The following is a 15,000-nucleotide window of genomic DNA, read 5'->3' as shown; positions in this document are numbered from 1 at the left end:
TGCACCCCATAGCGTTGACAGCCATTTTCTTTGTGGAGGCTCGACACAGGCAGTTGCTGCGGGCACCCAGCGTTAGACTACCATTAGCTCTGCTTACACGCAGCCTGCAGTGATGGCATCTCGACACACGTCTGCCCCACAGCAGCGGTGGTGGCCGGAGGTGGAGGCGCCTCTGCTGGTTAGCATGCGGGTCTCCACGGGCAGTGTGTGTGTGTGTGTGTGTGTGTGTGTGTGTGTGTGTGTGTGTGTGTGTGTGTGGAGCCAGGACTGGAGTTCACAGCTGAGCCCCACTGGACCGCCGCACTACCTGAGTCAGCGCTCACTCCAAGTGCTGACTGAGTCTCACTGCTGCACACACACACACACACACGCCTGTCTTTTAAAAAAAAAAATTATTGCAAACACCATTGACATTACAGAAAATGCAACACTACAACGACATGCACAAGAATACTACATCAGACAAACAGATGTACATTACACAAACACATACTGTAACTTAACAAGACATCACATTGACATGGCTTATTAACATAACATTAATAACAGAAAGGCTAAGGATGATTTGCGTCCAGGATGATTACAGATATGATTATCAGGGATGAAATTGATGACCGGAATAACAAGAAAGGGGGATGGGGGGTGCGGATGGTAGCTCAGAGAGTGTGAATGAGATGGTGTTGGGATGGGGGTGTGGGTGGGGGGTGAGGATGTATGTGTGTGAGTGTGTGTGTGCATATGTGTAAGGTTGGCTTGCTGTTGGGCCAGGAGGAGAGAAGCTGGAACACAGAGAGGGAGGGTTTCAGAGGAGGAGTTGTAATTATTCTGTTAAAGATAAGTGTGTAATAATAAAAAATAACTGATTCCCTGACTGATTGACAACCTGGGCACCCATTAATGGCCACAGTTCCACCCAGCCCCCGCAGTTATGGCGACGAGCTGACAGAGGGGAGGACCCGCGTGCCACCCATCCCCCCAGGCCCCCAGCATATGCACACGTCCCCCACTGCCACGACCAACCACACCCCGCCCCCAGACCTCCACCCAACACGCCACTCTTGACCTAAATGTGTATGTGAATGGCTAGGTCTGAGAGCTCTATCTGGTGTGTAGCATTAAAAGAAGTGGGCATGCATGGTGAATATCTGTCAGGATTTCCCCATGCACACCACACTTACCCTGTGTAAGATGTATGCCTCTGTAATGTGTGCATTAAAATAAGTGAGGCATGCAGATAGACACCTGATGAGGTATCTACCTGCACTCCACCCTTACCCTAGCCTGTTTTGTAGTTTTGTCACCTAATATGTAGTGCAATTAAAAGAGAGTAAGCGTGCTGTGTGCTTCCAGGACACCAAGGCATGTGCATGAGCGTATGAGGAGGGTGCACAACGGGGGCCCAGGGCCAATAGATAACCCACAGGACCCAACCAATGCCAAACCCACACAGCGACCCGCCAGGGCCGAGTCTCCCAAGCCATCCAATGGGGCCCCAGCAGAATAACGATGAGAGAGGCAGAGAGAGTGAAATTAGTAAAGTTATCAGAGATGTAAATAAAAGGGGGAGGGGAAGAAGGGGATGCTATTTATTTGCTATTAATAAAAAATAAAAAAAATAATAGTAATAATAATAACAATAATAGTTCCAGCTACCATCCCCTGCCCAGTGTTCAAGGATATGTGTATCTGTTGATGAAGTGTGTTGGTGTGGAGATGGATCTCAGGCAAAGAGGGTCAGGACTGTAAGTAGGTGATAAAGGGGTACCAAGGAGAGGTTGTATCCTGAGTATTGATTAAGTTTGTAGTTGATAGGTTTTCTAATGATATATAGTCTGTTAACAAGTTTTTCCAATGAGTGATGTGAACATTGTTCCTAGATTTCCAGTTCATGAGGATTGTTTTCCTTGGCAATAGTCAGCGCTGCCAGCGGAGTTTTATTGCAGTAGTTGCTTAAATTGACTGTGGATGTATCACCAAGTATGCATAAGGAAGGGGATGCTGGGATGTGACAGCCAAAGATGGAAGAGAGAGATTTTGTGACACTCAACCCAAAAGTGGTTGATTGGAGTGCAATGCCAAACCGCATGGATGTACAGTATGTGTCTGGGTTATTTTGTGTGCAGTGAGAGCATAGATCCGAACCAAACCCCATTTTAGCCCATTTATCTGCAGAGAAGGGAAATGTGTGAAGAACCTTGTATTGTGTTAGTTGTAGATTACTATTCTTTGTATTGTGTTAGTTGTAGATTACTATTCTTTGTCATGAGGTAGATGTTTTTGCACATTTTGGTCCAGAAGTCGGCACCGGGAGTAATTGATAAGTCTGATTCCCATTTGTGATATGGCAGCCCAATTGTTTCTTCTGAACGAGATATAATTTTGTAAATTTGGGGGAGTATTTTTTTGGGAGAGGGAATATTAAGCAGCTTGGTGGGGGAATGTCAAGGTTAGCTGTCTGGATGTTAATTTTTCCTAGGATAGATTATTTAATTTGCAGGTATTGTAAGAAGTGTTTACTCTCGATGCCGTTCTTCTGGACCAAACAGGAAAATGAGGTCAGATTATTGTCTTGAAGAATGTGTTGAAGGTGAGTGATACCCTTTCCCATCCATGTGTGAAAGTTAAGTAATTTTTTATTGACGGTGAAATCTGGGTTATTCCAAATCGGGGTGCGAATTGATGGTGCTGTAGGTGAATCAGTGATGTGGTAGAATCTCCACCAGGCTGTCAGAGTAGATGAAATTGTTGGGGCTTTGAAGGATGGATGTTTTTTGATTGACTGGCTGCAGAAAGGGAGATCTGAGATTTTAATTTCTTTACAGATTGTTTGTTCTAGGTCTAACCAGGTGTTGTCTGAGGGGGTGGGGTGTAGCCATTTGTAAATGAAGTGGAGCTGATTGGCCAGGGCCTCTAGTCCTCCCAGTGCTTTTGGTTTTTGGAGAGTGGTGAGTTTGATCCTTGGGGTCTTTTCTTTCCAGTAGAATTTAGTGGTTGATGAATCGAGAGACTTAAACCAGAGTGGGGTGGGCTGGGTTTGAATCATAGAGAGTAAATAGTTTATTTTGGGCAGTATTGTCATTTTGATTACTGAGATTCTGCCCATGATGGATAATGGGAGGTTCTTCCAGCGTTGAAGGTCATCATCTATTGAAGTGAGTAGAGGGGAATAATTTAAGCTAAATAAGTCTGACAGCCTTACTTTTATCCCTAAGTAAGTGATATAGTAAGAGTTGGCTGTCACATCCCAGCTGTTGGAATGTAATGGGAGAATTGCAGATTTATTCCAATTGATTGAGTATTCAGAAATTTTAGAGAATGTGTCAATGAGTTTGATGGTTTCTTTTACTGATGATGTGGGGTCTTGAAGAAAGAGAAGAATGTTGTCGGCATAAAGGCTGATTTTGTGATGCATATCTTGAGTCTGGACACCTTTGATGAGGGGTTCTGACGGATGGCAGCTGCTAGGGTTCAATGAAGATTGTAAATAGTGAGGGGGGAGAGTGGGCACCCTGTCTAGTTCCCCTGGTGAAGAGTGAAACTTGGTGATGTTAGTCCATTGGTGATTACTGTGGCTGAAGAAGAGGTGTATAGAAGTTTAATCCAGTTAATGAACGACTCCCAGTAAACCTCCCTAAAGTGGAAAACAGGAAATTCCAGTTCACCCTATCAAATGCTTTTTCTGCATCCAGAGTTGCTATGATGGTATTATCTTGAACATTTGTGGAGTGATACATTATATTAAACAGTCTGCGGGTGTTGGTGGATGAAATTCTGCCTTTAATGAAGCCTGTTTGGTCTGGGTGGATAATGGATGGGGTGACCTTTGCTAATCTGTGTGCTAGGATTTTTGCGATTATCTTATTGTCCACATTGAGGAGAGAGATTGGCCGGTAGCTGGATGGCAATGTTGGGTCCTTATTGGGTTTGAGGAGCAGTGAAATTGAGGCTGTGGTGGAACTAGTTGGATGACGTCCTTTCTGTTTTGATTCATTAATCATTCTGGTGAAAAGTGGAGCTAAGATGGTCCAAAATTGTTTGTAGAACTCAGCAGGGAAGCCATCCGGACCTGGTGCTTTGTTATTGGGCATCTGTTTCAGTGCATCAAACAGTTCTTGTTGAGTTCCAGGTGATTCCAGGTTATTTATTTGGGTCTCATTGAGTTGTGGTAATTTGATGTTTAGGAAAGAGTCTATGAATTCCTGGTTGGGGTTTATTTCTGAAGAATATAGTTTATTGTAAAACTGGTGAAAAACATGATTTATTTCTTCAGGTGAACTGGTTAGCTTCCCTGCTGAGTTCTTTATGACTGGGATTGTTGATTTTTCTTTGTTACGTTGAATTTGATTTGCTAAGTATTTACCTGATTTATTGCTATGGTGGAAGTTTTCCTGCCTTAGACGGTGAATCATAAATTGAGCGTGTTTATTGAGTATTTCATTGAGTTTGAATTTATGTTTCCTAAGTTTTGCCTGTGTTTCTTCAGTTGGGTTGCTTGCATTGGTTTCTTCTAACTGTTTAATTTTATTGTTGAGTTCTACTTCCTGTTCTTTTTCCTTCTTTTTTTTTGTATACTGAATATGAGATGATTCTTCCTCTGAGTACTGCTTTTCCTGTTTCCCACAGAAGGGAAGGAGATGATTCAGGGGAGTCGTTCACTTCTAGAAAGAATGCCCACTCTCTCCCAACAAAGCTGATGAAATTTGGGTCTTGTAAGAGGGATGTATTAAAACGCCATTTGCTAGTTGGTTGCTGCTGGTTAGTTATGTTCCATTTAATTGTAACTGGGGCATGATTGCTAATGACTATGGGATGAATTGTTGAATCAGAGATATTTTTCATTATAGAGTTGCTGGTTAGAAAAATAATCAATACGGGAATAGGAGTGGTGGACCGGAGAGAAAAAAAGTAGCATTTGGAGTCTGGGTGCTGAAGCCACCAACAATCGCCAAGGCCAGAATCGCCTCATGAACTGTTTTATTGTTTTGTGGATTGCCAGAATCGTTTGCTTTTAGAGTGATCAGATCTGTCAATTGTGGGGTCTAACACTGTATTGAAGTCGCCTCTTGATTATGATGGGACAGCCAGATAGAGTTGAGATGGAGGTGAAGAGGTTCTGAAAGAAAACTGGGTTGTCTGTATTAGGGCCATACACATTAGCAATTGTTACAGGGGTATTGTGAATTGAGATGTTTATGATGACAAAACGTCCTTCTGGGTCTGTGATGGTGGTGTTCTGGATGAATGAGATTCTTTTGTTAATCAGAATGCAAACTCCCCTTTGTTTTGTATTGTAATGAGCTAAGAAAATATGATTAAATTGTCCTGATTTGATACAGGTGTAGTCTGATTCTGAGAGATGAGTTTCTTGTAGGAGACATATGTCAGCTTTTAAACTATCCAAATGATTTAAGATTTTGATCCTCTTCGCCTGAGATCCAATCCCACGGATGTTCCAGGTCAGGAATGTAAGTGGTACCATGTTGTGATTGTGCAGTTATGAAAATGTTTGATAAGATGGGTATTGTGTGTGTGAGCGTGTGTGCAGGTGTCAGTTAGATAGGAGAGGGAGAAGTATGTAATGTGGTGTGTGAATGAGATGTAAAGGGTAGGGGCTGAGAAGAATATAGAGAATAAGGAGGTAGGAATTTGGTTCTGGAGTGGTGACGGCATGAAAATGTCCTGTTTAGCATTGAAAACATCATAATTTGACTTTAGCCTATAGACATAATAAATAAACACAGACAGGGCACACAAGCAAACATGTATAGACAAAACACAATGAATAACATTAAGCATTGAGAGAGCAAAGGAGAATGGGTGGGTAGGGGGAGCAAAAGGAGGGAAACATAAGAAGAGAGAAGAGAGAGGTGATCCAAGCAGTAGTAGGCTACAGTGGGTTAGAGAGAGTTGAGGGTGACAATGTTATAATCAAAATGAGTGTTGGCGTGAGGTATAATGTGCTATAGCCAGGTGGTGATATTGGGGTTGCGATACAGAGTTCCATTGACATACAGTTTATCGACTGACAGCTGCTCGTTTGCCCTTGCTCTTCTTCTTTCCTGTGTTTCTTGTGGGAATTGGTCGTTTAGTCCGAATGAAGTGCCTTTTAGTTCTTTTCCTTTGCTTTTGATGAGTTCTTTGTGTTTGAAGTGTTCGAACTTGGCGATAATCGGAGGAGGTTTTTTATTGTCTTTGGAAGTGAGACGGTGTACACGGTGGAAGGTAATCTTGTGTTACCTGTTTCTGGCGGTAGTTTGAGAGATGATGCAAGAATTCTTTAACTGCTTTCTCTGGGTCGTCAGGTGTATCTTTAGAAGTTGGCAGGGGAATTCTGGAAAAAATGATGTTATCGCGCATGCTGCGGCACTGGAGGTCTAGGATTGTTTCTTTCTTGATCCGATTTTCGCGGGTGAGTTGATTAACCTGGTCGGATAAGTTTGTGATATTTCCTTTGAGTTGACACACACGTCTGTCTAATGGTCTGGGGAGTGGAGAGTTTTGGAGAGGGGAATGAGGAGACTAGGGGCCCCAATGTAGTCCTGCGTCTGTGTCCCGCGCACGTGGCGTGTGGCGAGAACTGTGTCATCAGCGCGACATGCGGGGGTGTCGTGTGCCTCCCAACATATGGGGCTGCGCGTCAGTGACGCACGTCTTCATCGTGTGTTAACTGTGCACGGAGGAGCACAGTTAGGCCAAAGGGCCTTGGATGTACTCGACCACTGTCCCTGTGGTCACCCTTTGGGTTGTCCACCCCGCCCGTACTGTACATACTGTACAGAGTCTTATATGGTCCTTGAACACACAACACACGCCTTGCCATTGTCTTCATCATTTTCCAGTCTACTAACATCTTAACTACAGCCTCCTAATGTTTTTTTACCCTTTATCCCATTATACAGTTTTATTCGTTTTTTTTTTTTTTATGTGGAGATTTTATAAAGACAAGACCCTATAGGAGCCGAACATAACTGTCTTATCATATCGGTATTCCTCTCACTTTTCTAGCTCGAGCTCATGTTTGTTTCACTAAACAAATAAACAAACAAACAGTGTTTCCGCTGCTTGGGAGTGTTCTCATGTTTGCCAGGCGCATGTGTTGACATTATGGAGATGTTATTTCACTGGTTCCAGGTTTTTGACACGTGCTGTCAGAAGTTGCACACTTGTTTGCTTTAATGCACATATTAAACTCGCAGGTCTGCCAGGAGGCATTAGCACACATGCTTACACACACACAGACACACACAGACATACAGACACACACACACACACACACACACACACACACACACACACACACACACGCATTCCCTCCCACCTATAGTTGACAAGTGCATGTGCTTATGCATTAATTGATTTGAGCAATGTGTTTTCAGGTTCACAGGCAGTAGGATGATGGACAGGGAAAACATTCAGGGTGGTGTGTGTGTGTGTCAGTGTTAGTTACTGAGGTAGCTACCTCTCACCATGGGTAGAGAAATGCTGAGATGGGAATCCAGGGACAGTAAACGGAAAGATGAGGCAGTTGTGAAAGCTCTCACAGATACACGTCACACACACATGTAAAGGATCGCACAGACACTCCTCAGGATGAGAATTGCGTTGGCTTAATGTGTATTCAACATTAGGACAGAACGGTGAAGCACAGGGAAATATTTTCAAGAAACTACGATTAATCTGACTCCATAAAATTAAGAACTTGACCTTGAATAATTACCAAGTAATTTATCAACTGTAACAGAGTAGTAGCACTGCATACGAGAAGAAATATATAAATGGTGGGTGAATTAACAATTTATTTACCAGTAAATCACAAAGGTAGATGTGACCAATATCACTTAACATTGAATGTAGGTAAAACTCAGATAGGTCTATATACTGTAAAAAAGTAACAAAAGAACAAAGTAAGCTTAACCAAATAACAATATATAATATATAAATATATATATATATATATAAAATATATAGAAAGCTTAACAAAATAACAATATATATATGTTTGTATATAATATGTAAACTTAACAAATAATAAAACATCATAAAACATCTCATCAATTATAAAGAGAGGGAGAGAGAGACCTCCAGCCAGCAGTAGACCTGAAAAATGAAGAGAGAATATAAGAAGAGTGGAAGAAGAGAAAGGCTCTGCTATCTTAGCCACCTAGCCAGTCAAAGACAAGACACAGAATAGAAGAGGGGATAGAAAAAAAGGATAGGAAGAGGGGAGAAGACTCAGTGTTCTTTCCCCTTATATCTAAAACAACTTAACATATTAACATACAGACGGCATGCATCTGGAATCACCAGGACATCTCTCTTATCTGAGAGCAGGGGGGGGGGGAGTGTGGGCGCATCTCATCAGAGAGGGCATCAAATATCCCAGGTTACAGAAACATCATATCCATTAAGGTTACTGTTCTACAACTGGCAATACTGTATTTCTCGCATGGAGACTTTTAAAATGATATACGAGCAGATTAGGATTTCTCCTTTGACAAATATAGTTAGAACTCAGGTTTTTCCCTGTGGTCCAGGAGAGGCCCAGCCCCGGACCCTCAGCAGGGTGGATGTTACGTCCTGCAAAGCATCTATTTCTCTTGCTCTGTATCACCGTGTCTTGTCTCTATTCTAGGCCTGGTCCTGTGTGCTTAATTGAGGGGATGTGCCGGCGCGCGAGGCGTGTCCCAGCCTGGCGGCATAAAGAGGGTCTGGTCATGGCGCGGCGGGCGGGAGAGCGCGGCTTGCTTTGTGTACCATTTGTACAAAGACCAAACGGCAGCTGAAAACAGTGACTTTCTAGTTCACTCTATGCATAAACGGGGGTGCTGTTGATTACAAAGGCTTTTGTCAACATGAAACCTTTCAACTGGTTTAGATATCCAAATTACTGGCCTTAGAGACACACACACACACACACACAGGGGTGTGTATGTGTTTATAGTGAACTGGTATTAACAGGAGGCCTAAAGGCATTTGAATTCCACAGCTGGACCCAGACGCTGTTGAAATGAAAGGGGCCAAACAAGCCCACTGTGTAAGCTGATCACAGGAGGAACAGCCATACAATTACAAACTCTCATTTATACTCTCACACACTCTACACACACACACACAACCCATATTTTCCAAAGCACCGTCAGCCCCTTATATTCTTTGGCCATGTATGAAAATGGCTTGTGAAATCCTTGTGAGTTACACTTTGTAACACACACACACACACATACACAGGTACACACACACAGCCCTGACAGCCTTCATAATGGATGTTGGCTACAGGTGAGCAGTGGGGAGTCCCTCAGGGGTGACACACACACACACACACACACACAGCATGTGTGTGCATGTGCATGTGTGTGCATGTGCATGTGTGTGCATGTGCATGTGTGTGCATGTGCATGTGTGTGCATGTGCATGTGTGTGCATGTGCATGTGTGTGCATGTGCATGTGTGTGCATGTGCATGTGTGTGCATGTGCATGTGTGTGCATGTGCATGTGTGTGCATGTGCATGTGTGTGCATGTGCATGTGTGTGCATGTGCATGTGTGTGCATGTGCATGTGTGTGCATGTGCATGTGTGTGCATGTGCATGTGTGTGCATGTGCATGTGTGTGCATGTGCATGTGTGTGCATGTGCATGTGTGTGCATGTGCATGTGTGTGCATGTGCATGTGTGTGCATGTGCATGTGTGTGCATGTGCATGTGTGTGCATGTGCATGTGTGTGCATGTGCATGTGTGTGCATGTGCATGTGTGTGCATGTGCATGTGTGTGCATGTGCATGTGTGTGCATGTGCATGTGTGTGCATGTGCATGTGTGTGCATGTGCATGTGTGTGCATGTGCATGTGTGTGCATGTGCATGTGTGTGCATGTGCATGTGTGTGCATGTGCATGTGTGTGCATGTGCATGTGTGTGCATGTGCATGTGTGTGCATGTGCATGTGTGTGCATGTGCATGTGTGTGCATGTGCATGTGTGTGCATGTGCATGTGTGTGCATGTGCATGTGTGTGCATGTGCATGTGTGTGCATGTGCATGTGTGTGCATGTGCATGTGTGTGCATGTGCATGTGTGTGCATGTGCATGTGTGTGCATGTGCATGTGTGTGCATGTGCATGTGTGTGCATGTGCATGTGTGTGCATGTGCATGTGTGTGCATGTGCATGTGTGTGCATGTGCATGTGTGTGCATGTGCATGTGTGTGCATGTGCATGTGTGTGCATGTGCATGTGTGTGCATGTGCATGTGTGTGCATGTGCATGTGTGTGCATGTGCATGTGTGTGCATGTGCATGTGTGTGCATGTGCATGTGTGTGCATGTGCATGTGTGTGCATGTGCATGTGTGTGCATGTGCATGTGTGTGCATGTGCATGTGTGTGCATGTGCATGTGTGTGCATGTGCATGTGTGTGCATGTGCATGTGTGTGCATGTGCATGTGTGTGCATGTGCATGTGTGTGCATGTGCATGTGTGTGCATGTGCATGTGTGTGCATGTGCATGTGTGTGCATGTGCATGTGTGTGCATGTGCATGTGTGTGCATGTGCATGTGTGTGCATGTGCATGTGTGTGCATGTGCATGTGTGTGCATGTGCATGTGTGTGCATGTGCATGTGTGTGCATGTGCATGTGTGTGCATGTGCATGTGTGTGCATGTGCATGTGTGTGCATGTGCATGTGTGTGCATGTGCATGTGTGTGCATGTGCATGTGTGTGCATGTGCATGTGTGTGCATGTGCATGTGTGTGCATGTGCATGTGTGTGCATGTGCATGTGTGTGCATGTGCATGTGTGTGCATGTGCATGTGTGTGCATGTGCATGTGTGTGTGTGTGTGTGGTGTGTGTGGTGTGTGTGTGCGTGTGCGTGTATGTGTGTGTGTATGTGTGTGGTGTGTTGTGTTTGTTTGTTTGTGTGTGTGCGTGTAAAAAGGCCCCTGATCCGCATGCGAGGCCCTGCATGTGCAACCCGCATGTGTGCATGTGCATGTGTGTGTGTATGTGTGTGTGTGTGTGTGCGTGCGTGTGCGCGAGTGCACAAAGGCTATAGTCGTAGTTACTAGTCAGTTTGTTTTGTTCTGTTACTCTATTGATCGCTGGTGTTGGTGGTGGTGTACTCTGTGGATATGTGAGGCCCAAGACGAGCACATTGATATGCTAGTTGGAGTGCACTTGCTACGATTCCAAGATCACACAATGTAGAAGAGAAGCTTTTAGAGCTGAAATAAATGGAAAATAAAGAAATAAATGGAATTTGAGCTGAAATAAATTGAAATTGCATGGTTTTATTTCTTCTTTCATTGAGCTCAATGCAAATCAAACCAGCTAATAGGCTAACTGAAATAAAACCATGCCAATCTCTAGGTATGGTGAAGAGTATGTGATGATGTGGGGCTATTTTAATTCCAAAGGCCAAGGGAACTTTATCAAGATGCATAGTATCCTGGATCAATGAAATAACCGGCCTTTAAAAATAAAAATCTGCCTGTCTCTATGGGACTTAGGGGTATGTATACTTATGAGCACATAGGGGTATGTATACTTATGAGCACCTGTATTTGTTTTTAGAGACTTTCTAAGAAATTGTACAAGTGTGCCATCCCATAGTTCCCCAAACTCTTTATATATATATATATATATATATATATATATATATATAGACATATATAGTCCACAGATGCTCAGAGCTCAGTGCTACTCACCACATGCGCACACACACACACACCCACCACACACACACACACACACACACCCTCCCTCCCTCTCCATTTCTCCATTGCCCTCCACACTCAGAAACCAAGGGTTTTTTCCCCTCTTTTCTTTTTTTCCCTTTTCTCTCTCTCTCTCTCTCTCTCTCTCTCTCTCTCTCTCTCTCTCTCTCTCTCTCTAAACACTGATCAGATAGCGGCATTTCTTCGACTTTAATTAGCCGCCGTGCTGGTGTGGCGGCGTTCGCTCGTTCATTCGTTTGCTCGTTCGTTTGCTCGCTCGGGGCGGCCCGTCTCCCGGTGACCTTCCTGCGGTGCCGGCTCCATTACGCCCAGCCAGCCCTTCAGCGGGCCCTTATTGATCGGCTGGCAGCGCTACAAATGAAGATTTAAACCTTACAGCACCGGGCCCTATCGGGTTTCGCATTTGGGGGGCATTTGGAATATGCAAGGGCTCATTGATCGCAAACGAGCGACTGGTGTTAACTCTACGCCTCGATCTGTGTGTGTGTGTGTGTGTGTGTGTGTGTGTGTGTGTGTGTGTGTGTGTGTGAGCGTGCGTGGAAGTGTGTGTGTGCGTGGAAGTGTGTGTGTGTGTGTGTGTGTGTCTGTGGGTGTGAGACTTGCATGTTCTGTGGGGTTTTAAATATTTGGTAATATTGCACAATCTACAGTAAAATAAAAGTAAATAAATTACAAGCTAATAGATACACAGGATTTGGCTTTGAGGTTTAGAAGTTGAATCAGCTCACCGATAAAGCTGCTAGTAGTTAGATAAACATTTGTATGTTCTGACGTTTCTTTACATTTGTACATCTGTGAACCGTAAAATGGATTTTTGTGTCTATATGTGTGGCCTGGGGTAGGCGTTCATGTATACATTTGGACCAATTTGTTTATCTGTGTGTGTGTGTGTGTGTGTTTATCTGTGTGTGTGTGTGTGTGTGTGTGTTTGTGTGTGTGTGTGTGTGTGTGTTGTGTGTGTGTGTGTGTGTTGTGTGTTGTGTGTGTTTGTGTGTGTGTGTGTGTGGTGGTGTCTCTGACCACCTGTGTGTCTCTGACCGTCTCTCTCTGGCTCTGCAGGACAACAGCACCCCAGAGGAGCACACCCTGTACGTGTGGGAGAACTTTGTGTCCCGAGCGGCCGCCAGGAACATCTTCGTGGTTGCCCACAGCTACGGTGGCCTCTCCTTCGTCGAGCTGGTGAGTCTCTCATCAGATCCATATTCAAGACAGAAAACAAAAACAAAAAAAATCCCCATTCAAACAAAATACATTAAAAGCTGAAAAAAACCCCTCACTCACACAGAACACGGAAGCTGCACACCATGGGCCCAAAGGTGGTACTTTACGTCGTGCTATAGTGTCACGTGTTTCTGAAGCTAAACTTTCAGCTGAAGGGCGCGACCCGTAGTTTCCATCGGAGCGGTATATGTCTGTGTGAAAGCATGTATATATATTTTTTTGCTCTGCCCTGAAGCAGAGCGATGAGTGTGACGCACAGCGCGAGAGCCCACAAGTCGTACACCCTCATACCAGAGCAGTGAATCACAGAGCTAAGATGCCTTCCTCTATAAAAGAAACAGGAAAAAAAAAAAGAAAGCTGTTTATCTCGATGATGCCCTCCTTCGTGCTTGGCCACAGCAGCTTTTTGGAAGCGGAGGAGGGGGTGGGGGGGGGGGGGGTGGAAGCGGAGGTGGGGGTGGTGATGGGAGCAGGTAGAGGGGCAGGGTGCTATCTGATGGCTGTGTTACGAGTTGGCCCCTGAACGGAGCCCCGGAGCGGTGGTGCGGTGCGGTCACTGAAAGTGAGCGGCAGCAGCCAGAGTTTAGGTGGGCTAACCGCAGCCAGTGTCGGAGCAGGGGAGCGGTGGAGCGGAGTCGACTGACACCGATGCCGGCGGCTTTGATCTGCTGGCTCCACCGCCACCCTCTCCGTGAACCCAAATTATTTAAAGCATCGCACACTCGCGCTACCTCTCTCTGTGCGTGTGTTTGTGTGTCTGTGTGAGTGTGTTTGTGTGTCTGTGTGTGTGTGTGTGTATGTGCTTTTAGCTCCATTTCTTAGTCTCCTTCCCCTATGTGTTTTTACCTCTCTTTCCCCCCTCTCTGTCTCTCTCTGTCTCTCTGTCTATCTCTCTCCCTCTCTCCCCCTCTCTCTCTTGCTGACTTGCTCTCCTCTCCTCTCCCCTGTGCGGGATGCCCGCGGGCCCGTGAGTGGAGGAGCTGAGAGCCCTGTTGGATAGCGAGGAGGGGAGGTTGGCGGGAGGTATGGGCTCCCATGTCCCTCTGATAATTCTAGGAATACATTTCTTTTAAAAGACACACACACACACACACACACACACACACACACACACACACACACACACACACACACACACACAAACACACACACACACACACCCACACGACACCCACTCCCCCACTCTGTTTGTGTTTTGTAATTTTAATATGGCTGTTCCATATTCATGAAGCGTTTTGTCTGTGACAGCCTCGGTGCTGCAATGCCGTGGTCGTCTCTCTTTCTTTTTATTTTCCTTCTCTCCCCCTCTCTCCCTCTCCCCCTCTCTCCCTCTCTCCCCCTCTCTTTCCAGGCCTCTCTGGAGACTTACTGCTCTTTTTGCACTACCTTTCTTGTGTCCTGTCAGCCAGTTGTACAATAAGTTAGACACTCTTATTGCTCTCTCTCTCTCTCTCTCTCTCTCTCTCTCTCTCTCTCTCTCTCTCTCTTTCTCTCTCTCTTTTTCTCTCTCTCTCTCTCTCTCTTTTTACCTCACTGGTGTGGTTGACATTGAGACTTGAGCTCACATAGGAGGGAGTCTACAAAGGCAGCGCTAGCTCCTCTCCTCTGCCTTGAAGTCGGCGCAGCTCAGCACCCTGGGAATCGGAGTCTGTGTTTTGGGAGCGTTTCCCTCTGGTAGCTGCTGACACCAGTAACCCCCTGCCTACATCTGAGCATCCTCACAAAGTCAGCTTCCACATGCGCACAGTCACACACATCACAGCACACAGCACACCACAAACAAGCCAACCTGCAAGCAGACCAGACCAGTGTCCATGCCATCAAGAGCTCTGTACCAGAGGTAATTAGTTTGACTAAAATTGACAAACAGGACATGTTCCGTAACTCATACATATGGGCTGTGTGTCTGTATGTATGTATGTATGTATAAATATATGTATGTATGTATGAATGTATTCATTCATGCATGCATTTGTTAGTAGAGATGTACTCATGCGGGCGTCACATTGAGATGCACATAACATTAGAGTGTGCTAGTGTGCTGCCTGC

General features: G+C 45.0%; 1 protein-coding gene across 2 annotated transcripts in view; it reads left to right on the top strand.

Moving 5' to 3' along the window:
• fam172a (family with sequence similarity 172 member A) overlaps window positions 1-15,000 on the top strand; it is a 180,824-nt gene that overhangs the window by 80,956 nt on the left and 84,868 nt on the right. For both annotated transcript variants that reach the window (XM_048236399.1, XM_048236398.1), the window contains exon 8: window positions 12,790-12,909. In XM_048236399.1, the coding sequence (XP_048092356.1) occupies window positions 12,790-12,909 (120 nt within the window). The remainder of the gene's footprint in view (window positions 1-12,789; window positions 12,910-15,000) is intronic.

This window comes from Alosa alosa, chromosome 24 (assembly GCF_017589495.1).
Source record: "Alosa alosa isolate M-15738 ecotype Scorff River chromosome 24, AALO_Geno_1.1, whole genome shotgun sequence".
NCBI lineage: Eukaryota > Metazoa > Chordata > Actinopteri > Clupeiformes > Clupeidae > Alosa > Alosa alosa.
This window is presented reverse-complemented; position numbering and strand designations above follow the sequence as displayed.